Raw genomic sequence first — 22,888 nt, 5'->3', positions numbered from 1 at the left:
GCACCTTAGGAAATGTCTAGCCTATTTGAAAGGCCTATGAGTGCACGCAACAATGAAAAAATACTATATTAAAGATGGTACAAGAGACTGGGACTTAATCCTTAGTGCTAAATATTGATCCATATGTTGCATGTGTACTATTTTTTCAGGTAAAAAGAAACATATACAAAAACATATTTTCTGTGATGGTACGGCACACCTTGAAGTCAAAGGCTTTGAGTACAAGGGTCTATTTCCTATTTCCTAACCTTCTTGCTGTGACCCTCTTCTGACTCTTCAATCACGGTGTCCTCAACTCCTCCCCCCAGCTTGGAGATCACACCCCCATTTCTCATCTCCCCAGGGATATCGACCGCTCTGAGAGAACATAAAAATGTCATGCGGGTCTTAGATCCAAGAACACATACAGAGGTATTTCTTTTATGAAGGACACCCTATGATACGTATTATACGTATTATACACGTCCAAAATAAAAAGAAAAGGTCAACAATTTGTCCATCTTTTCCAAAGTACAGATCCAGCCTGCCAATCATGAGCAATTTCCCCCAAAAACACATAAATAATAGCCTATTAGACTTATTGCAACACATCTGTTAATCATACTGATGCTAACATCCACACAGCAGCAATACTCTCACTGAGAAGGCTTTGCAGCAGCTAAAAAAAAAAAGCATACTAAGTAGCCATGTGCTTCTGGTGTGCGCTGAGTCAGGCCTTCAAAATAGTACAATAGAGATGGAAAGAGCTGAAATAACACTGTCACAGTGAGAGTTAGAATAATGCCTGTTTTTTAACCCCTTAACCCCCAACTTAATTGAGCTAACTTTTTCCAATTTGGTATTGCTCAAATTTAAACGCGACAAAATAGCAATTAAAAGCGAGGCGGAAATGGGGATCAAACCCATAGACTGTAAAAAATAAACCACAACATAAACGTGATAAAGACGCGACAAAAACAAAACATGAAAGTCATCCAAAAAATGATGAAAACGCAACACAAAAAGTACAAAAAAGCATCCAAAAAGAGAAAGAAAAGGTTCCAAAAAGGCAACATAAAAGTGATGACAAAATTTTTTTTTTTTTTAAAAGCAGTGAAAAAGAAAAAAAAAATGACAAAAGAGTGATGACAAACACGGCAACAAACCAAGGGAAAAAAAACTAAAATAGATGCGTTTTGTAGATTTCAAATGAGGCGTTACTCTGGCCTATAGGCTGTGAACTCTCCAGTCAGAAGCTTTTAGAATTGGGTAAAGCTGAACCGGAGAAAATGTGCTTGGTTCAGGTGGGTGATAAGAGGTAAAATGGGAATAAAAACAAACAAGTCCACTATATCAGCCCCATTCAAAAGTTCTGTGGTTCAATATTACCTCTTTATAAACACACGAGCCAACCACAACAACAAACAAATTTAACCAATTTAGAACTACAACATTTCAAAACAACAATGCTTTTAGATTGTTGTCAAATGTACATGTGGGTCCCATCTACAAACACCCAAGTTCACTGCCAGTGCCAAGGATGAATGGATGAATGGCAATGGTCTGAAGAAGCAGCGGTTTGACAGCTGGATTCTAACGCGCATGCGCAGAAAACCGGCGAGGCATTCCCTCAGTGTAAAGCTGTAATGAAACACTCGAGACAAAAGGTTCAGTAACTAAACAATAAAGTGCCTAATGTTCTTTAACCTCTTACCAAACCGAGGGCATTTCCTCCAGTTTGGCTTTACCCAAATCTAAAAGCTTCTTGAAAACAGTGTCTAAATAGCAACAAAAAAATAGACGAAAACGAGGATTTAAAAATGCAACAAAAGAGCGTAAAAAACGTGTGGAAAAAGTCTATGAAAAAGTGACAAAAAAGTGACAAAACGCGATGACGAAGTGACAAAAGAGCGGCAGAAAAGTGAGAAAAACGCAACAAAAGAGCGACACATAGGTCGACGTGAGAAAATAAAATCAATGAAAAAGTAAGAAAAAAAATCGATGAAAACGTGAGAAATTTTTTTGATGAAAACGTGACAAAAACGCAAAAAATGGCAAAAATGTGTGACAAAAACGTAACAAAAAAAAGCAATGAAAAAAAAAAAGTGAAGACAGCGAGTCCCCAAGAAAGACTCGTTTTATCAGTCGTAGATTCAAATGAGCCGTACTGGCCTAGAGGCTGTAACCTTTTAGATTTGGATAAAGCCAAACGGGAGAAAATGCACGTTGGTTTCACATTTTTCCCCCCCATACACTTTCGTCTAAGTAACCTTTTGAGAAATGCCACGAGTTTACGATTATGGTCATTTTATTTTGAAGGCGCTAAACCGGATGCTGCACTCTCCTCTCTTTCCCCTTCACACTTCTGAAGACAAGCGGAGAGACGAGCGAGGAAATAACCTCCAGAACTCGGCATATTTCCCCGGCCGAGCAATAACATGCGCATCCCGGGGCTTTTCTCGCCCAGGTGACCGCAGTCCAGGCCCCGATCAGCCGCGGGCAGGATGGCGCTAGTGACGGTCCAGCGATCGCCGAGCCCGAGCGCTACCTCCAGCCCCTGCGTGTCTGTGAGTACCGTGAACTGGTGTGACATTTGCACTGTGGGGGTTCGTTTCTGCTGTAGGTGTGTCAAATACAGGGGATTAAGATAGTGTGCGCACATTTCAGATCACTTTATTAGTATGATGATGGAGCGATCGGATTATTGATGGGAACTCACTTTTAGGAATTTGGTGACTTGGGTATTGCTTTACACACGTGATTGATAGAAATTGCACTACGTTACTGCACATTTATGTATTCACTGGTTCATATCCACCATTGTGTTAGATGTAGATGTAGCCTACCTGCTGTAATAAACTTGTAATTAACAGTTAAAAAAAAAAAAGTCTTATTAAATCTTATGCATTGTTTTGGTACAATTTGTTATCAAGTAGCCTGAAAATAACTTGAAATGTCTGTTTTTGTTTTATTATCGATCCATGTTATAACAGAGGGTCTTACTAAATCAATGTTGCTGCATTGATTGTAACACAAGACATGGATGATATGCACTTTTACTGGCCAAAGCGTATCAAATCTCCACATTTCAGCACTCTTACAGCAGTACAAGCAATTCTATCCCACAAGGGCAAGATGATATTGTATCAAAAGAGAAACTTTCCAAACTTTTTTTTTTTTTTTTCATGACTCACAGTTTTCTGCCTTTAAATACAATGACAAGATAACTTGTACGCGCTGGATCCAGATCATGTAAAGTCAGTCGAAGCTGCAGATGTCAGATTGTTGCTCATTGTGCCAGTCACATGCACGGATAAATGAAAGGCCGCAACACACTCATAGGGCTGAACGAGTTTGGAAAAATGTGCTCCCCCCCCCCCTGTTGCTATTACTATTGATTGTGCACATTGTAAACCATTCCAAGATGAACCTTTGATAGAAGAAAATGTGAACCGATCAAGTGATACAAGCCTCACATGTCCGTGGAAAGATTAGAGAGACTATTTCTTGTTTTCAGTGAAGCCATAAAACCATAAAGCCATAAAACTTTCCACAGTTCACGTACGTATGTATATCGACTTTGGATGAGGGTAAGCTATTTAAAGCAGGTTAGTGTAACAAGCCTGTCAGATCATTCAGACTTAGCGGGACAGTTCCCTGATCCATGATGACATTTTGAGGCTTTGTGCTTTTTAGCGTCAACCCATAAGAACACTGTGGCTGTACTGAATGTTACTTTGCTCTGCTGAATATTATTTAGGAGATCTACTATTATTCTTGTACCAAATATTACTTTAATCACCCTATGGAGCGGCCGCACTTGTTATAGTAAAGTCAAAGCCAATATTTCTAAACTAGTATAGACAGCATTATTGCAAGAATGCCAACACAGATTTGTATTTGAGTTTGTTGATGGAGTATAACTCTCCCACGCAAGTGAACATAAACAGATTATTATGAAAATCCCCGAGCAGAAGCAGGGTACAAATGACTATGCTTCAGAAATGCAGCGAGTTTACTTCCATTAAATGTGCCTTAAAACCTCCGTTAGGACCAGCGCTAATGCCGTCCCTTTGATGGAACGAGGCCATTACACAAACAGAGGTTCTATTGCTATTGATTACGAGCTACAACCAAACACTGTATTATAGGCTGCTGAGATCAAAGTCATTTGCCACATTAGAGATGTTTTTGTGTGTTTTTTTGTAGCTTTGAGGCGGTGCGGAAGCCTGGGCTGAGGTTACCAGCTGCTTGTCATAAGACCATGAGGAGAGAGACAGCCGTGAGCTCTATGCTACTGCCAGGAGAGCAGAAGCGTAAAAAAACCAAAGCTTGTAAATAATATTAAGTACTTCCTTCAAATTTGAGCCAAAAATACAAAACAATAATGACCTTTGACATGAGCTGTTGACATAAAACAATCAAATTCCTAACTTTGCACGCAACTTAACCAAGGCACTTTAATAAAGGTGCGACTACAACATAATAAGTGTATTTTAAAATGCGCTCTTTTCACATTTTCGGCTACATCGGCGACATACAGCTACATTTGAGACCATATGACGCTTTAAAAATGAACCCCCACCAATCCTTTTAAAAGAATCAACGCGATGTGCTCATTTGCATATCGCTAATGCCATACTGTAGGCTGTGTTTTTCCCGCTCTGTGAACACCAGACCCTCCATCCGTCAAATGCCAAATAATTAAAAGGCATTTTGGGGATTTGGCACGACTTGACGTGAGCACAGCGGGGGTGATGCTCTATACAGCGGTGCGCTAATCTGCCTAGCTGCACACAAATCCTGCCTTTGGATTGGCCACAGCGGCCGCTCCCCTATATGTAACCATGGTGACCAGCCCATATAGCGTCATGTACACGATGGCAGACCTGTCACTTATTCTAGTATTGCGGTAATCCTTTAAGTTACGGTCATGCAAATGTAGGGACTTATTCTTGCCATAAAAGCTTATTCGGAAGTTCAATTGAGCGTGTTGTTCACATAATAACAATATTTTCCGTTAATTCTCTTTCAAAGTCACTTTTTTTTGTCAACCCCAAGTCCAAGTCATGTTGTAAATGATCTTAACAAATTCCCATGCGGTGAGTTTAAAACGTTGATTACTTTGTAGAGTGTCATTGTGAACTACTGCAGTCGTATCGCAGTCGAGGAGAATGTCGGGCAAGTACTTGCAGTAAAGTAAAGCCTAACCCAGTTTTGAAGATACCACTTTTCCATTTGAGTTCTGCTGACTCGGGTGTATTGACAGAGAAGTGAAGACTCCTGTTGTTTCAGCAATAATCACATCTGCGGGAGATAGAGCACAGTCATAGATACACACCCTCAATCTTTGCTCCGTACTGAGTGCAGTTCTACTATTCCTCTGTGGGAAGAAATATATCTCTCCCTGCATGTTGCAAATAATTACACCTTTAATGTCTTCTATCGCTTCTTCATTAATTGTGTCACATCTTTAAGGCGGTCGTCAACACCAGAAAAGTAGAAAGTATTCAAAAGAAATGTCTCCTATGTCTCCTTCAAACACGATACTTGTCTTTGCCGGTGTCAGTTCAACAGACCGAAGCCAGAGGAAAAGTTTTTTTTTTTGGAGGGATTACCGGAGCAGACGGGATTAAAACTGTGTGTACGTTTTGTGTGCTTGTTTGTACAGTTGTGCAGTGATGTGATGTGTTCCCCCAGCAGTGAGCGGGGAGGATGGGGAGAGAGGGGGCGGGGGGAGGATGGGAGGATGATTGCGTTTTGGAAAAAAGAGGGACTCTGCGTGGACTGGACACTAAGTCGGGATCAGCCTTATCCCGGCTTCCTGTGAAAAGCCCCGGTTTGATTAAGAACCACTTTGGGTCAAACCACAGTGAAGGAAAACTGCTTTTTGACATTTACTTTAATTTATCGTGCCTTTTTTTTTCAACTGCCAGGTTCAACATAATGTGTAGACTTACAGTTTTCAATTGATGGAGTCGGGTGGTGGTGAATGACTATTTTATATATGCGACTTGTCAATGATTACATTCATGCGTGTGGCCTTTTCTAATTGGATTTCTTAGGTATTCGAGTATTCTATGATAGTATTGTAAAACGGTCCGCCTGAATTAATAATGAGTATTTTTGTTTGCGTTTCCAGGAGGCAGGAAGTGGGGAGGATGACCGTCGCTCCCAGCAACGGAGGTGAGACCACTTCCTGTTATGTCACACTGCAGCTATTTCCTGGAAAACATATTCAATCACACACTAAACAATACACAATCAGTATAGAACCGACTCAAGTGTGTAAGCGTGCGTGTGCACCACTAGGGGGAGTCTCTGCTTCAGCACTATGAAATCCAAGCAAAGAAGCTCACAAGGAACAGTAGATACTATCATTAATGTAGTACAAGTTGGTAAGTCATATTATTAGGCATCCTTGGCAATCATCTGTCATATTTGATTATTTTTTGATTGCAGAGATTGAGTTTTTAATGTTTACTACATCTTTTGGCATGTTCGATTCATGTGATGCAATACGTCGAGACAGAAGGTCCGTGCCAACAATAACAAAGTAGGAGTGAAAAGTTTATCTCTGCGAAAACATGCCGTGTTTGGATAACTTCTTCAACTTTTGTTTCTCATAAGTTAAAACAACATGCACTCGGGCCAATCAAACCATTGCTGTCCATCACTACAGAAAATGTGCTTTGGTAATGTTATGAGAAGGTATTTACCGTGACATATGAGTGTCAACCAACCATCCTGCCGCTTAGGATTTCTCTCTCTCCCTCTGTCTGCTTATTGTATTAACTCCTTAACCAACTTAGCACATTTTCTCCAGTTCAGTTTTGCCCAAATCTAAAAGCTTACAGCCTATAGGCCAGTGTAATTCACTTCATTTGAAAGCTAAGACCTACAAAACTGATCTAAATGGATCTTTTTCCTTGCGTCGTTGCCGTGTCATGAGATTTTTGACACTTTTTTATCGCCTTTGTTATTGTCACTCTTTTTTTGCTTCTTCAGAGGCTCTATTTATTGTCCATTTGTTTTAAATTTTGCCACTTTTTAATAATTTTTTGTCACTTTTTTGTCACCTTTATGTTGCTTTTTGATCGCATTTTTACAATTTTTTTGTATTTTTGCCACATTTTTGTAATTTTTTAATTGTATTTTTGCCACATTTTAGTAATTTTTTTATTGCATTTTTGCCCATTTAAAAAATATATATATATATATTATTGCATTTTTGCCCAATTAAATTTTTTTTTTTGCATTTTTACCACATTTTTTTATTTTTTAATCATATTTTTGTAATCAATTTGTAATTTATTTGTTGCGTGTTCATTCTCGTTTTCTTTTCATTTTTGTTTTTTCAATACGCTTTTAGATTTGGGTAGTGCCAAACTAGAGAAAGTGTGCTTGGTTCAGGTGGGGGTTAAGCAGTTAAGGCCCATAGTTGCTTAAAAAAAACCCACAACCCTAGGATTAACCAGAAGCAGATGAATTTATAAACACACAAATGTAGGTAATCCTGGCTACACCCTCAACACTGTAGTATATCGTCTCTTTAAGCAAATAACTTGTCCTTACATAACGCAGGATTAGCTGTTGTTAGCATTGGTTTTGTATGCCCTTTTTGAAAAGTGTGTTAATATTTGGTCTGTCAGAGGCGGACATGGTTGTACATTACGGTGAGGCTGAAGGATTAGCGCTCCTTGACGTTCACATACTTTCACACAAAAGCCTGGGGACGTCATCACCTTATACAGTCCTTTTGTTTGGATGAGTCAGCTCATTGTGGCATCGCGCACAGGTTTAGGCCACTGCCCTGTGGCCACAATCATGAATGGAAACCTGCAGCGATTTGACAGTTACAATACAGTACAGTGCGGATTAGTGAGGCGCGCTATGTTGACTATAGGATGTAGGGCAGAGTGGTGTGAGAATAAAAAAATGCAATATCATGGCGATTTTTCTTACTATTGTGATTAGATTTAGAGATTTATTCACATTTAAAACAGACAGCTCGTATAAAAGTACCTAAAGCTTTTTTCTTAATAAATCCTTGACCCTTCAACCTACAAAAGTATCACATTGACTACTTTCAAAGGCCTCTTGGCTTCTTGCGCAGCTTGAAATCCATTCACGTTTACTAGGCGTTTTATAGGTAAACCTACAAACAAGGGAGAGGGACATTAAAGGCTATGCACCTTTTTCCTTTTAATGGACTGCTTTTCTTTGCCGCTCTTATGCAATAGAGTTCCCACGGTACTGATGTGACATGAAATGATAATGCTGCAGTTTCAAGTGCGGAAAGTTAAATTGAGATGAACAGCTTCATTAATGCAAAGAAGACATTTTAATAAGGCTATTCATTTGCTGTTTTTTGAATCCCATTTTATATTCTTCATTAGGAAGTGGGTCTTTTTAGGTTTTGAGGATTCAATATAATGCATGTACCACAGAACTAAACAATCTACTATTTGTATTGCCTTGGTAGGACTTCTAATAACTCCATACTTTGGGTTTTCATTGTTGAACACCGCTCTTTAGATAAAAGTCTAATTTGTTTGCATGTGTTCGCTAAAGTTGCAATATTTGGTATGTGTGTTCAACATTGCAATAACATATTACTGCAATGTTACTGAACTGAACTAGGAAAATCAAAACTAAAACAACTTTTGCACCTGTTATAAGTTTGGTGTTATTGGGTTTTTTAATAAGCAAAATAAAATGTGGAAAAGCACCGTGGTTTTGTGATATTTTTTGGCTTCTTTTTATTATGGATCAACATGGAAGTCGCCACACCCAATATCGCTATAACCAGAATTTGGTGATATATTGTGCATCTCTAGTGCCAGTCCATGTTTAAGAAGTGACAGTACCTTATGTAACACGTCTCTTATTTGGACCCTTGGGCATTGACCGCTGCCAGGAGCATCTCAGCTTTCACTCACGCTGTGGCTCTGAGACCTCTGACACTGTGCTCTGAACAAGTCTTTTGCTGGACAAACGCTCATGTGCATTGCGCATACTTTGGAAAGATTTTTGAAATAGATAACATTTTGTTCACAGGCATAAGTTGTCCATGTGGCAAACTTCAGGTCTGGAGAATAAATCAATACCTCTGCCAATTCAATATGCAAAAAGGAAAGTGAACGTTTGGCTCATGGAAAAAGTTGGCTAAAACAAAAAATATTACAGATTTATAACTGCATTTTTACTACCCAAGCAAATGCACTATAAACCTAACCCCTATAAATCTAGTGAAATACTTGAGACATGAAAACACATTCCTTTTCATGTCTTCCAAGTTGAGCAATATGTTCCTCTCATGTATCCAAGCGAAAGCATAAACAGTAAAACCGCAAATACAAAACAATGGTTAATCCATTGTTTTGTATTTGCGGTTTTACTGTTCTGATAGCCATTGGCTTGCACTTGCAGTAGAGACAATAAAGATCAAGGTAGAAACATTTGCAGCTTTTTTGTGGTACAGCTACAGTTTAAGTGCAATTCACTATAATAAAATTAATGCAATATTAAGAACATTTATTGAAAAATTGGCCCTGAAATCGTCCAAAACCATTCTATAACTGTGCAAGCTTCTGTAGAGCCATGAGCAAGTTCTACATTACTTATCTTTTCTTTGCCACTTACCAGTTCTGAAACTTAGATTTATGCCTAAAAGCGTCAAACCAAGTAATAATTGGAAAAACAAAAAAGTAATTTGCACTTGAAGTAAACGTCCATGTGAATTTGAGTGCAGATTACATAAAGTTGAAAAACACTGTGATGGATAAAACTGATGTCACGCATATTTGAAGGCTGAAGCACAGTGACCTCACTCCTGCACTGCTTCAACACGCCCCGATCGCAGAGAGAAGGACACGCCGCATGTTCTCAATTATCCGTTAGGTAATTGAACTCAACACCAGCGGCAGCAGCGTCGGTGAAGTCACCCCCGCGATGCAAGTGCAGGTCCTGATTAGGTGCTGTTTTATCATTAGAAAGCACTGACCTAAAGTCCTGCTCACTTTTGGCGCACACAGACTCTTAAAAAAGGCCCTTACTGACCCATAATAGGAGTTACATAAGGCCTCCACCCGGCATGTGGATCCAAGAAGCAGTGCATGGGCCTGTACCAGCGAAGACACAGGGCCCATTGATTTGACCACCGCCTATGGATCCAGCAGAAATGTTATGCATGATTCTTGTTTGCACCACACAGTGTCATTCTCGGTGCAACTGTTTATGAAGAGTGAAGCTCAAGACGTGCAAAAGTTGGCATTGGTTTCATTTAAATCAGATGCCCTCGCTGGTGCAGAGGGGATGATGAATTTAAATTGCTTGACATTGGCTCGGGATGTGGATCTGTTGTTCCATGCTCCTGCTCTGTGTAGGACTGTGTTGCTGTAGTTATTATGTTATATTTAATTTTACTTTGGCTTTCTGCTATTCGTGTTATTGCTATCAGACCTAAATTGTTGCTCACATATAACGCATCAGACCCTGCTGCAGTTGTAATGGGTTTGCCCTGTTTGTCTGTTTGCATTATGTCAGACGTCTGCGCAGTTAAAGGTCATTGAATCCCATCAATGGAGCACGCGTTTAACACTCTAAAATGTGTTTTCAGCAACTTCCCACTGCCGTTAATGCTCAGACTGTGCCCAGGGTTTGCAAACGTTTGTGTGTGCTGTGATGTTTTGCATGCATTTGTTTACCCCTTGTTTGTTACTTGAACCACTGTTACATACATGATGCAAACCCTGTTTCTAATGGCCACAAATACACCGCCTCATGTTGCAGTAGTTAAATGTGTCTTGCTGCTTTGTTTTGGGCCATGGTATGGTTGGTGTATTTTTATATGAAAAAAAATAGAAGCAACGCACACCAGAAGTACTCTCAGAGGTGCAGATGTTGAGGAAAATCTTCATAAATTAAAAAAAACAGCATCGCACACAGTGTGGTTCTAAGATGAAAAAAAAAGAATGATCTGATGAAGGCTCATGCAGAAACGTTATCATCCTGATTAAAAATTGGACATCGGCTACTTGAGTGTGCGATGCTGTTTTTTTGATTTGTGTAATATTATACCCATATTCAGTAGAGAGGCCGCTGAATTCTGTCAGGAGAGTAAAAAAAAAACTAAAAAAAGACGTAAAAGCGTGAAGTGTAATATCATTTAAAGAGTCTATGCAAGTTGGACATTTTTATACCCACTACTGCCACGTCAGGTCTTAGGCGTAACTGCAGGTTCTATATTAAGCTCGTGTATGATGGCACTTCGGACCTGAATTATCACCTTTTTGAGTGACAGTGCAGGATTTTAGAGGCAGTTGTGGTGAATTGGTCTGAGCTCATTCTACACATTAGGACTTTGCTGGAACATGTAGGGCGAGGAAAATACGCACTTTTAAACATTTTTAAACTCTGTATAGTCCCTTTAAGTAAACTCCGGGCAGCTTTTCACATCAGTGACTGCAACTTGGCCACACTTGAAACTGAGACAAAATGTTCTCAAACCAATAATACAATGAAAGAAGCGATTGATGAATAATAAGATTTGAATAAAATAAATAACCACTGCTGAAGCCAAGCGTTTGTATTTTAGTTTAAGAAATATCTGATCTAGCATAGTTGTAATTATCAGATCACTTAATGTGAGTTGTTTATATTGATGTAACCTAAAGCCTCATCACACCCAAGGATATTTAGTGTAGAAAAGTCATCCTTGTTAAATGTTTAGTTTTTTCCATAGATATAATTGATAATTGATCTGTAACATGACGATGAAATATGACTTTATTGATCTTATAATGGAGAAGAGTCAATCAGTTTTTTCACTCAGAGAAAGCCACTTAAAGTCTCAACATCGGATGTCGGCAAATACTCAAACCCCAGTATCGGTATCGGTGGCAAAAAAGTTGGATCGGTGCATCTCTAGATCTAGGTTCTCTAAAATGTTGATGTAATATAGAGCTCGTACCTAATTCTGAGTTCAGGACATAGCAATGCTCCCGTTCTCAATTGTGCATTTGCAAACACAGTATGTTTCTCGCTGCCTGTTGCTAGGCTTTGGAGCATGTTTGAACTTCTGCATGTGATATAACTGACATAACCCAGATCTCCTCGCGTCGAGCGGGTCGTCAGGCTTGGAATCTGATACGTCTAAGTGGAATTGGAACGAGAACGTGCTCCTGCTGCCGTTATGAACTCTGTGCTTGGGGGCAAAAACACGAGCGTGGACACGTTTCTGTTTTTTTTTTATGAGAGGTGCCTCGGCAGAGCTGGAACATCTGTCAGTCCATGCACCTGCTCAGTGTTGAACGGTGTCGCAGTATTAGACTCCAGATGAATGGCCAGCCTGTCCCAGGTCAATGTGATTGAAGGGGTGGCATTCATAGTTTTGATGATTTCAATTCTGAAAGCATTCATCTTTTCATACAATATCTTTTTGTATGAATATCTTTTGTGACCTACATCCACAAGCTGCAATGCCGGCCACCGTGACAATGTAAAACTTTATATCGCTTCCTTGTAGCCTGAATACTGTGAAATACAGTGGCTTCTTTTTCTCCCGTTCTCTGTGCACAAGTCGGTCTTTGTCCGTCTTATCTGGCCTCCCTGTTTCTTCAAGGTTAAGTGCTCCAGTATCACGTCTGAGCAGTTTGCAAACATTTGAACTTAAGGCGTTGTACCTGTTGCTGCTTCACTTATTGTGAAGCAGTTTTATTGTATTTGTCTAAAACTGCTCTGAATCTGATTTTTTAACAATTCAAATCTAATCCACGTTGCACTCATGTGGGATTGTTCTCAGATAAAACAACAGGGCTAATAGGTTGCATGTGATACACATAAGTGCGCTTGTAAGCAAACAGATAGTTGCATCGAGCTCTTGGGTGAACCACAAAGTGAGTTCAACCTTTTTAATTGCAGAAGTTGTGCCAGAAGAGGAGTTTCTGCAAGAGAAACGCTGCAGGGCTGCGTGTGAATAAGGAGTGTGCATCAGTTGAACATTTGCATTTTACTGGTGTTTGTCCAAGTCCACTGAGCTGTACTGTCAACAGCAAGTGTAATGGTTGGACTTTTCAGAGTCAGTGGGATGCACCAATGAACTGTGTAAATGATGGGAATAGTTATAAAACAGGTTCTCAGTGTAGGAACATCACTTGATTTTTTTTTTTATTATATAACTATTATCTACTTTTTAATTGTACTCAGTCTTAACGGTATACTACCTTTCCACTAGGGTTGCACAACATATCACAAAAAAATATCTTAGCGCGATATTTGGTGATGCAATATCCGTATTGCAAGACGCCGCAATATATCGCAACATCACTAAAGCTCTCATCTTCACACAAGTACATTTTTTGTTAAATATTTGCTTATTTTGTTTGAGATCGTGTGGGTGTCAGGGGGACCGCTTTGGAGTGGTTTAGGTCCTACCTGTCGGAGAGGTCGTTCTCCATCAGGCTGGGTGGCCTCTACTTCAACTTCTGCCCCGCTTCACTGTGGAGTCCCCCAGGGATCTATCCTGGGACCCATTCTTTTTGCTTTTTTAAGAAGCATGGCATGTCTTATCACCTCTACGCAGATCCATCCATCCATCCATTTTCTTCCGCTTTATCCGGGGCCGGGTCGCGGGGGCAGCAGTCTCAGCAGAGATGCCCAAACATCCCGGTCCACACACACCGCCTCCAGCTGTTCTGGGGGGACCCCGAGGCGACACCAGGCCAGCTCGGAGACATAGTCCCACCACCGTGTCCTGGGTCTTCCACGAGGCCTTGTCCCTCTACGCAGATGACTGTCAAATTTACATGCCCATTGCCAAGAATGACCACAGCCCCCAATGGTGTCCCAAACCTCTTTAAAAAAGCGAGGAGGGACCGGGTCTGTGGGACAGGTGGAGGGTTTAAGTTTTTTAACTATCCCGGTGAGCACAGACATGTTTGCCACAGCGAGATACCCGAACCACACGGTGATATTAAAAACAAGGACACTTTCAATCAGACTAACATAGAATCACTCAAGAATATATGGGCTCACTTCAAAGCCCCAGAGCTTCCTGATCATATACAGTCTCTGGTTGGTTTTCTTTTACATTGAATCCACATTTAGTGAGAAATTAAGTTTGTCATCAATGTGAGTACCTGAGTACTTGAAGTTATTTATAAGCTCCACTGGCTGGGCAGAGATGGACAAAGACTGAACAGGAGTGGAACAGCAAAGGATTAGCTCTTTGGCCTTGTCTACATTGATTATCAGAAAGTGCTGTTTACACCACTCTTCAACCATATGCACTTTAGCCTCATAACTACAACTGACGTTGTGAAACAGGGCAACAATGGCCATGTCGTCAGCGTACTTAAAGAGTTTAACATTACTATCCTTTATCTGCAGAGCATTTAAATACAAAGAAAACAACACAGGTGATGTCACACAACCCGGTGGTGCCCCAGTATAACGATTATAATCTGATGAGATAATACATCGGTCAAAATGATGAGATAATACAACGGTCAAAAACTTGACAGTGCTCACAAAATCTACATTTAAAGCAGTACTAGGTAACTTGTTTACCTTAATTAATCCTTTCCGTAGTCCCTCTGGGGGTGTCTCTGGCCAGAAAACCACAATTGCAACTTCGCTGCCAACTTGTCGGTGTCCCCAATACACACTAGTGGAATCACAAAGAAAAACAAACAGGCTTACGGGCAAAGCTAACTGCGGACTAGCGCCACTTAAACAGTACTTACAGCCAAGTTTGAGTGAAAAATATTATCTCCATTGTGTAATTGGATGTACAATATCCCTCTCTCCCTTTGTCTTTTCTGTCAGCGTAGTATTTACTCTCACGGACAATTAATGAGTAAAAAAATGCAACATGCTATGACAGCTGCAGTGGCACTTATGACCTCTAGGGGCATGAGTTACTTAATTCTGCTTTAAAAAGGATTCTTTCTACAACACACTTTCAGATGTACTTTATTCTTATACAAATCCCTTCAAAACAATGTGATTGAATTAGTGAATTTGTACTTCTAATGGACTCTTAAAACAAGCCCCTATGACCTCCTTGTTATGCCCATTCCCAGTCAGTGGAAAAAGATGATTGTGCAACTAGTCTGGACCAAAAACATCACAACAGCAGCTCGTGTTACAGACCACAGACAGGTCCGTTCCCACAGAGCACTGGTGACTTGGAGAACAAGGCAGTGGTGGGGCGATTTGGTGGGGCTTTGGTGTCGTGGTGGTGAAACAGGTGTTTGTGTTTTGTGGCTCAGTAAAACCAATGACACGAGTACAACAAATGAAACACCTGATGCAGGACGTGAACTGCATAGCTCTACACTGATTTAGTTTCTAAAAGTATTTAATTTTGATATTTCACAGTCATTTTTAAGCAGTCAACGTTCAGACTATCCTGAGCTAGATTGTGGTTGTAGTACTCATTGTAGTCAGATGTAGCAAATATTAAGCAGTTGCGGGATTAAAGTACTTAAATAAACTCCACAACCCTTTGGAATTAAACCGGGCTGCTTTTCACATCGGTGTCTGCAACTTGGCCTCACTTGAAACTAAGACAAAATGTTCTCAAACAAATAATACAATGAAAGAAGCGATTGATGAATAATAAGATTTGTTACGCAATTTGCTCGACGCGGTAGTAAATCTCGACTGAATTATTGTGACTTGCCTGAACAAGATAAATGTCGCTTCCACCTGATCCTCGACGACCTGACTGCAGGTAAATGTGCCAAAGGCGTGCATTGTATAACATAGCCTACACCATGACATAAGAAAGGCCCTGTTTCTCTGTGTTTTGACAGATTCCATTTCAGGTTATTGAAACTGGAACAAAAACTGTCATTATGACGAGCCCCGTTTTTATGTAATGTTGCCGTAACTGGAGAGTGGTGGCGAGAGCGGCCGCGGTGTATGGTTTTAGAGCGGTGGTTCTAAAACGTTCTTTCTTTTTTTTGGGAATGATGAGATGAGGTTTTGAAATGTGAGGCCCGTTTACTGAGTTACAAAGTATCATTTAAAAACTGTTCTGATTAACAATCCTTAACTCTCCACGCTGATAAACAATGATAAATAACATGTCTGAGTGTGATCTCCGGTAATGCCAATAACCCCATGTGTTTTGATTTAGCAAACAGGCCACTCGAGTGCAGGCTGGTGTGAGTGCGAGGAGGTGAGCCCGAGTTTTACTGTGTTTTGCAAATTGTTGTCAGCTTACATAGGGGTAACGGTTGGCAGTTACCCCTTAACTGCACAATAAAAGCGTTTTTTACAAGAAGAAAAATGAGTTAAACCATGGCATGTCAAGTCCAGTCTAACCGCACTTTCTGACAAGTTTGTTTTCCCCTAAGAGTCCACTATGTGAGCTTTACATGCGCTGACATCTGTTCGGCCCATGTCTGTTTCTCATTTGTTCTTCTCAATCCTTATGTAACACGCGGACAATGGCTGCTTGCATGGCCTTATATACGTGCCATAGCTGTCTGAGAGGAGGAGATCTCTAAAAAAAAATGAAACTGAACTTGACAAGCTCGAAGTTTACAAAGCTTAAGTTACTCTGCTCCAAAGGTTTTGAGGGAGGAGAGCTGTGAGGGGTCCTCAGTCCAGCCCAGTGCCAGAGTGAAAAGGTCATGTGGTTCCTAATTGACGTTATTGCTTTAAAATCAATGGACAGGACACATTGCCTCTTGACCCTTGTGTACAGATACTGTAACTGCTTTAATACGTCATAGGATTAGGAAATAGAATGAGTAGTAGTCCGTCACTGATAGTGGTTATTTGGGGCTTATCTCAGAAACTATCTTGGGTATATTACATCATGGATTTTGATCTTAAACCCATGAAGGAACTTAGTATCAAAAATAATTGGTTCCAAAATCTGGTACCAAAAAATGTTTTCTTTTAATTGCAAGTTTTGGTGCCTTTGTGACTTTGTTGCCTATATCCAAACAGTTGGGACTTTTAATTGACATACAGTCGGCCACATTCTTGGCAAAAATAAATCAGTCTTCCAGAAAATAGGTCAACGGTGCCTGCTTTCCACCTGCCGTGTAAATACCATAGACACCTGTATTTCCCCTGCCCATTGAGCAGACTGTCCGGGATCAGGACAGTGCACAGGAGGCGGCAGAGGCGCGAGGAGCGGGGTTCGGCCCTCCCTCGTGCTGTAATTGGCCGAGCCTGTTCCCAAACGCACGTGCGTAAACCCCTCCCTCTGATGACTTCTCTGGGACAGTTTTCTCCCAGTCATATGCTCCGCATGCGGCGAGCGTGTGGGATTACTGTCGTTAAATCGACTGTTTTAAGGACTTTTACTATGTTTTTATACTAATTGTTGGACTGCTTTTATTAACCGGATATTGCTTATATTTTATTGCGCCGCGATCTTCGCACATCTGTGCGGAACAATTTGCGTAATCGTTTTTTATCTGCGGACTTGATTTTAGAAAGAGCGGTCATCGCAAAAATGGGCACAGGACGCGCTCCTGCTGAGGAAGAGTAAAGTTCTCCCGGACTCCTGCAACTTTCTGCCCCACTCTGACGACATGACCCTGGGCTCTATGCCCGCCTCGGAGAGCTCCTCTGCGGTGAGCTTCTGTTCCTGCTGCGGGGCGAAGATGGTGCCCTACTTTAGCGAGGAGGCGGTGGTCAACAAGAACCAGATCAATCAGCTGTAAGTTGAAGGAAACGGCCTGCTTTTTGGTTTACCTGGTGCTACTGGGCTTTGAATGGTGTATGTGGAAACAAGCGTGTGTCATGTCCCATTCAAACTGACATCCCAACCGCAGAACTGACTCAAAACAGGCAAACCAGTGTAAATAGTAGCTAGTCTATACCTCAATACCTCAGAATGACTTATGTAAATGACAGACAACTTGTGAATGTTTGTTGCACTAACTTTGCTCTAATGTGGTCTTCTGTTGTTTAAGGTATTTCTGCTGAGGGTTGAGTGGGTCACTGTAGCATTTTTTGTGAATGAGTAGTGAACCCCTTCGCACATTTCATCTGATTGATCGTGTCATCCAAATTCTTGTGGGAACATAGTCTGTACTTGAGTAAGAGCTTGCAACATCTGTATTCCTCGGTGACTTAATCCCCGGTAGGCACCACGTTTTGTCCATATAAGAGTCATGCCAAGTGTGAATCACCTGCTTTGACGCAGACATCTCCTCCAGTCGGCACCTACGGTCGTAAAACATTTTATTGGGAAATGTTTACTCACAGCAGGTTGTTTGTCTTTGGGCTTCTTTTGTGGCACAGGTTTGCGTGATGACAGACTCAAACAGACAGAGCCTATTGTTTGAGATGGAGGAGCGGTGTGGTACAAAGTTGAGAAAAAGTGGATTAAGTACAAACTAAAAATGATCCAATCTACAGCCAAACATACATCACTATTTGGACTATACATGAATACATAAAATAACTGCACTCGAAAAGGGAAAAACTGTCTCCAAATTAAACAAAATCAAACCTACATAAAGCACCGTATGGAAATTGTTGTTTACTTCCTTGTAATCTGATACAACCGATAATTACGCAGCAACGTTATTCAAATCAATTGCACAAACATGTTGTTGCGTGCCTAATATTCAAATAAGCTTCTATTTTTAGTGTTAAGGGCATGTTGGTAAAAGCACTTCTCTTATGTGCCAACTCTGGGAAAGATTTCCATCATCCGCGATCAGGTCAGTTAATTAAAATGCTTGATCAAAGGCGGCGTGTTTCTTTGACTGTAAACCGGCGACGTCTGCAATAAGTTCTGCAACACGTCAAGGGTTAATCCAAGAAATTGCACGGACTGTTACTCAATTTGTGGTCAGTACCAGGTAGCGCCCTCTTGCCTGGTCATGCTGTCCCTCTCTGAGCGCAGGAAGCACATGATTGCGAAGTGGAGCCGAGTGAAGTGATCATGCTGGGTTGAACGGGCTGCACCCTGCTTTATGAGGAAATGCACTTTTTATTATTGCGTGTTGAGTTTGCGCAAGAAGATGCGGCATCAAATATTCCGGTACATTTGCACGGGGAACATCCTTATTGGTACATCATTTACAAATTCACTGTTATTTTCGCAATACCATACATGATGAGCTGCGCCCCATGTCTAACCGCTCAACCCCGTGATGACCCATCTCTATGTAATCAGTTTTGTGCACAAAGCAACGATGGCAGATAACTCCTAACAATTGATTTCTGCTTGTGTCCCTGACTGTACAAACTTTGACCTGTCCTCCTTATTGAATGTTTCTGAAGGGGTCACAGATGTGTATGGGACCCATAAACGGGAATCAGCCACCGTTGAACCGCACATACCTTACTCTGCTATTCTGAGGAGACAAGCACACGCAGCAACTAATGCCTTAGCTTGGTCTGTGGTTGAGACTTGGTTTTAGGCAGAAGGGAATAGTAACTGTAAGTTTTCAAGAAGTAGGCTTTACTTTTTGAAGATTGACCTGGTGCTATTGATTATATATGGAAGGCTCTTGTGGTGCCTTTATGTTCTGGTTTTGATTTTTCTCTAAGGAAGAAAAAGTTCTCATGTTTTAGTTCTAAAGATTTAAAGGTGCATTATGGAACTTCAATTTTTTGTGTGTAACTGACTTCTTGTGACCAAATGGCTGGATGGCACCTTTACTTTCGATCACGGCGCTACAGGATCAATTGTTTTGTAGGTTTTCTGGTGAGGGGGTCTGTCAGCTGTGAAAACCAACCAGAAACTCTAAAAAACAATTGATCCTGGAGCGTCATATAGGCCACTGTGATGGAAAGTAAAGGTACCATGCTAACAACTGGGTCACTAAAGGTCAATTCAAACTAATATACATATATTTTTTTCACATCAAAAGTTCCCTAATGCACCTCTAATCTGACTATAGTCCTGGTTCAGGCCCCTTGACTCGAGTTTGGTTGAGAAGAACTACAGTATTTTTGGATCTTCTTTTTATTCTTGCATTTTACCTGAAACCTCTTTATTATATGGCTTAGACCAAGCAATGACTATAGTTTGTGAAAGACAACACTTTGAAAACCCACTTTTAGGAGCCTAAACAAACTAATGTTCCAGTCTGTGTCTTGTCATCGTGCCTTGGTAACTGTGCGGCTGCAGTTTGTAGACGGTGTGACTTTAGGCATGTACTGTAAGCACTGACCTATATCCGGCTCACATGAACCGGAGTATGTCACGTTCCAACCGTGTCCTGCAGCGGGGGGAAAAAAAGAGTGGTTTATCTGGAAAATGAGTAGGTAACTATGGTGTTTTTAGATGCCATTTAGCGCCCAGGTATCATTTAAGTCCACCCAGTGCCCCTGCCCGGCCTGTAATTACCTGCTTGAAACACTGGTTAAACATTAGCACACCTCCCGGAGTCCACGCCGCAAAACAGAAACAGATCTATGTACACAAACATTACTGGAGAGGAGGGACGTGCGAATCTGCCACTAGTTCATGTTTTCGTGGCCAACTGTTTCTGCAGCAGTTGATATTGGGGCTATCTTTAGTTTGACGAGGCATAACTTCCACCTTTTTATCAGAGCTGGCCTCACACTCTGCTACAATCCTTTATGTGCCCCACTTTTCCAAACAATGCACTTTAAAAAAAAACTTAAGTGAGTCCGGGAACTCAAAATTAGCATCCATCCTTGTGGAGTATTTTTAGCTTCTTATGACAACAAAAATAACTGCACACCTGCGTAAATAGGTCACCATTTTGTTTCTCTATTGTCTGCCGCATTACTTTCAGCTTCTGTAGGCCATCTGAGTTTTTTGCCCAGAGCATATTTTACTTGAACTATTAGCGTTTCCTTCTTTTGACATTTTTTCCTCCCTTTTTTTTTATTAGCTTGGCATTAGCTACACTATCCCCCTAGCCTTGTGTCTTTCTTTCCCTGGTGCTTGCATTGGTCCTGTGCGCTTATACTGCGCCACTATATTTAACCCGCTCTGCTCCTAATAAGGCCAGGCCAGGGGAGGGGGGGGGGTCACCCAGTTATTTGCGCGCGATGGCGAGTGGTCCTTACATAGTGATGATTGTGTCTGTGACAGTTGCCCGAACAAGTCCCTCGCTCTTCCCTCCTGACCATAAGCTCCGCACAGGCTGCTCTGGGCCAAAAGATGACCCCCCTACTCAAACATACACTACGCTTAATAATACGGCGATTCTTCTGCTTTTTTCCCAATGTGGTTCTGTCCACCAATCTGTTTCCAGAACTAACCATTTCAAATATAAAGCATATGTCCCTACAAAGCCACAATATGCATAATCAACCAACGCTGGCTGGAGATCTGTTATTTCGCCACCGAAACTGACAAGCTATTGTCTATTAAACCCATTAAAGGAATAGGCCACCGTTTCTACATACTGAGATATGTTCTTACCTTAGCTTTGACGAGTTGATGTGGAACTGTCTGGTCTTTGTGCGTGCGCTCAGTCACACAAGACGTTGTTAGCACTTAGCCTCTTTGGAGCCATAGGAATAGCATATTCCTATGGCATATTCCTCTGGGGGTGAAGTTAGAAGCTACCAAGCTCTTCCACGTTTTCCCTATTTAAACACAGTTACGTGAAAAGTTACACGATCCAAGTATAGTTAACCAAAATTAAACATGTCGATTTTCTAAGCCAATAAAAGGAGGTACTATATTATGGCGTACTAATACCTTAGGAGCACTTCAACTTCAAAGTGCTCCTAACTGTATTTAAATAGGAAAACGTGGAACAGCTTGGTTGTTTCTAACTTCACCCCAGTTTGGAGCTATATGAATATGCTGGGAGAGGCTAAATGCTAACAACGTGTTTGGTCTATTTGAGTGACTGAGCGCACATACAAAGACCAGACAGTTACGCATCAACTCGTCTAAGCTCAGGTAAGGACATATCCCAGTATGTAAAAACGGTGGCCTATTCCTTTAAAGCTGCAGGCAAGTATCCGTGCCATATATAGAAGATGTTAGACCCCCCTCCAGTTCTATTGCATCTGCATTTTATAGTGTAAACGCCAGGAGGTTTCACAACGTGTAATATATCAGCCTTTAGTTTGACTTCAGTTTCAGAGGTGGTGGTAGTAAAGCTTGTACAGTAAATCAGCTGAGCCTCTCCGAACCCAATAGGTCAGACTTTGAAAGGACTAGTTTATTTTTAGCGTGTCTATTTCCAGCTCTCAGTCTTGCGTTGCTTGTTTCTCACTTGCAGAGAGTATATTATTGGGTTTGCAGGCTGCACATGCACGGCTGCCCTCCATGCCGGGTTCTTGGGCAGAGCCTGGGCTTATATTACGGATGACATTGTACAGTAGCACTGCTATACATGGTCACTGCCAACCACACGGAGCCATGTGGGAATATGGAGGGCCAATGATGCAGAGCGGAGGGTTAGGGGGAAGAGCCCAGTGTCCCATAAAAATACTTCGCTGTCACTTAGTTTGCTATGCTTTCACAGTTTAGATTTTTATTGTATTTATACTTAGGTCGCAGCTTGTCATGGAACGTTGAAGAAGTCAGCCCTGAAGTTTAATTAGTTAAGAACTTTTTGTAAACTTGACATTTTTGCTGAAGTTTATCCAAGCAATGCTTTTTGAATTGAGCTCAAATAATTAGTTTGTGTAATTTGTGCCTGTCCCAACTCCCAAGCCCTAATGGAGATGTTTACTTGAATAGCGCCCCTCATTAAAGTTGGCAAACTCAATGACTTGGTGCACAGTAGGAGGTAGATTCGTTGTAATGAACCCAGAAAGGCAAGGCAAAACGGGAAAGCGATGCTATCCTAAATGGACGCCGATTAAAGGTTGAAAGAAAGTTTTTCGAAGTCTATCAATCCTGGGAAGTAGGACAGGAGACGCAGCAGCGCTGGTGTTGAGGAAGCGGATACGGCGGGGTCAGCAGTGCCTGCGCCGTGAGGGA

The 22,888-nt window shown here is 41.2% G+C and overlaps 1 protein-coding gene across 2 annotated transcripts in view; it reads left to right on the top strand.

Moving 5' to 3' along the window:
* Nucleotides 1-2,341: 2,341 nt before the first annotated feature.
* The window catches only part of ssh2a (slingshot protein phosphatase 2a), a 35,654-nt gene continuing 15,107 nt past the window's right edge, over nucleotides 2,342-22,888 (top strand). The window contains exons 1-2 of one of the 2 annotated variants that reach the window (XM_079558189.1): nucleotides 2,342-2,546; nucleotides 6,122-6,165. In XM_079558189.1, coding sequence (XP_079414315.1) covers nucleotides 2,484-2,546; nucleotides 6,122-6,165 — 107 coding nt within the window. In that variant the 5' untranslated portion in view covers nucleotides 2,342-2,483. Of the gene's footprint in view, nucleotides 2,547-6,121; nucleotides 6,166-17,263; nucleotides 17,669-22,888 lie in introns of those variants that run through there. The other variant, XM_079558188.1, reaches the window with a different exon arrangement.

The sequence above is a fragment of the Gobius niger genome (assembly GCF_951799975.1).
Source record: "Gobius niger genome assembly, chromosome: 1".
NCBI lineage: Eukaryota > Metazoa > Chordata > Actinopteri > Gobiiformes > Gobiidae > Gobius > Gobius niger.
This window is presented reverse-complemented; position numbering and strand designations above follow the sequence as displayed.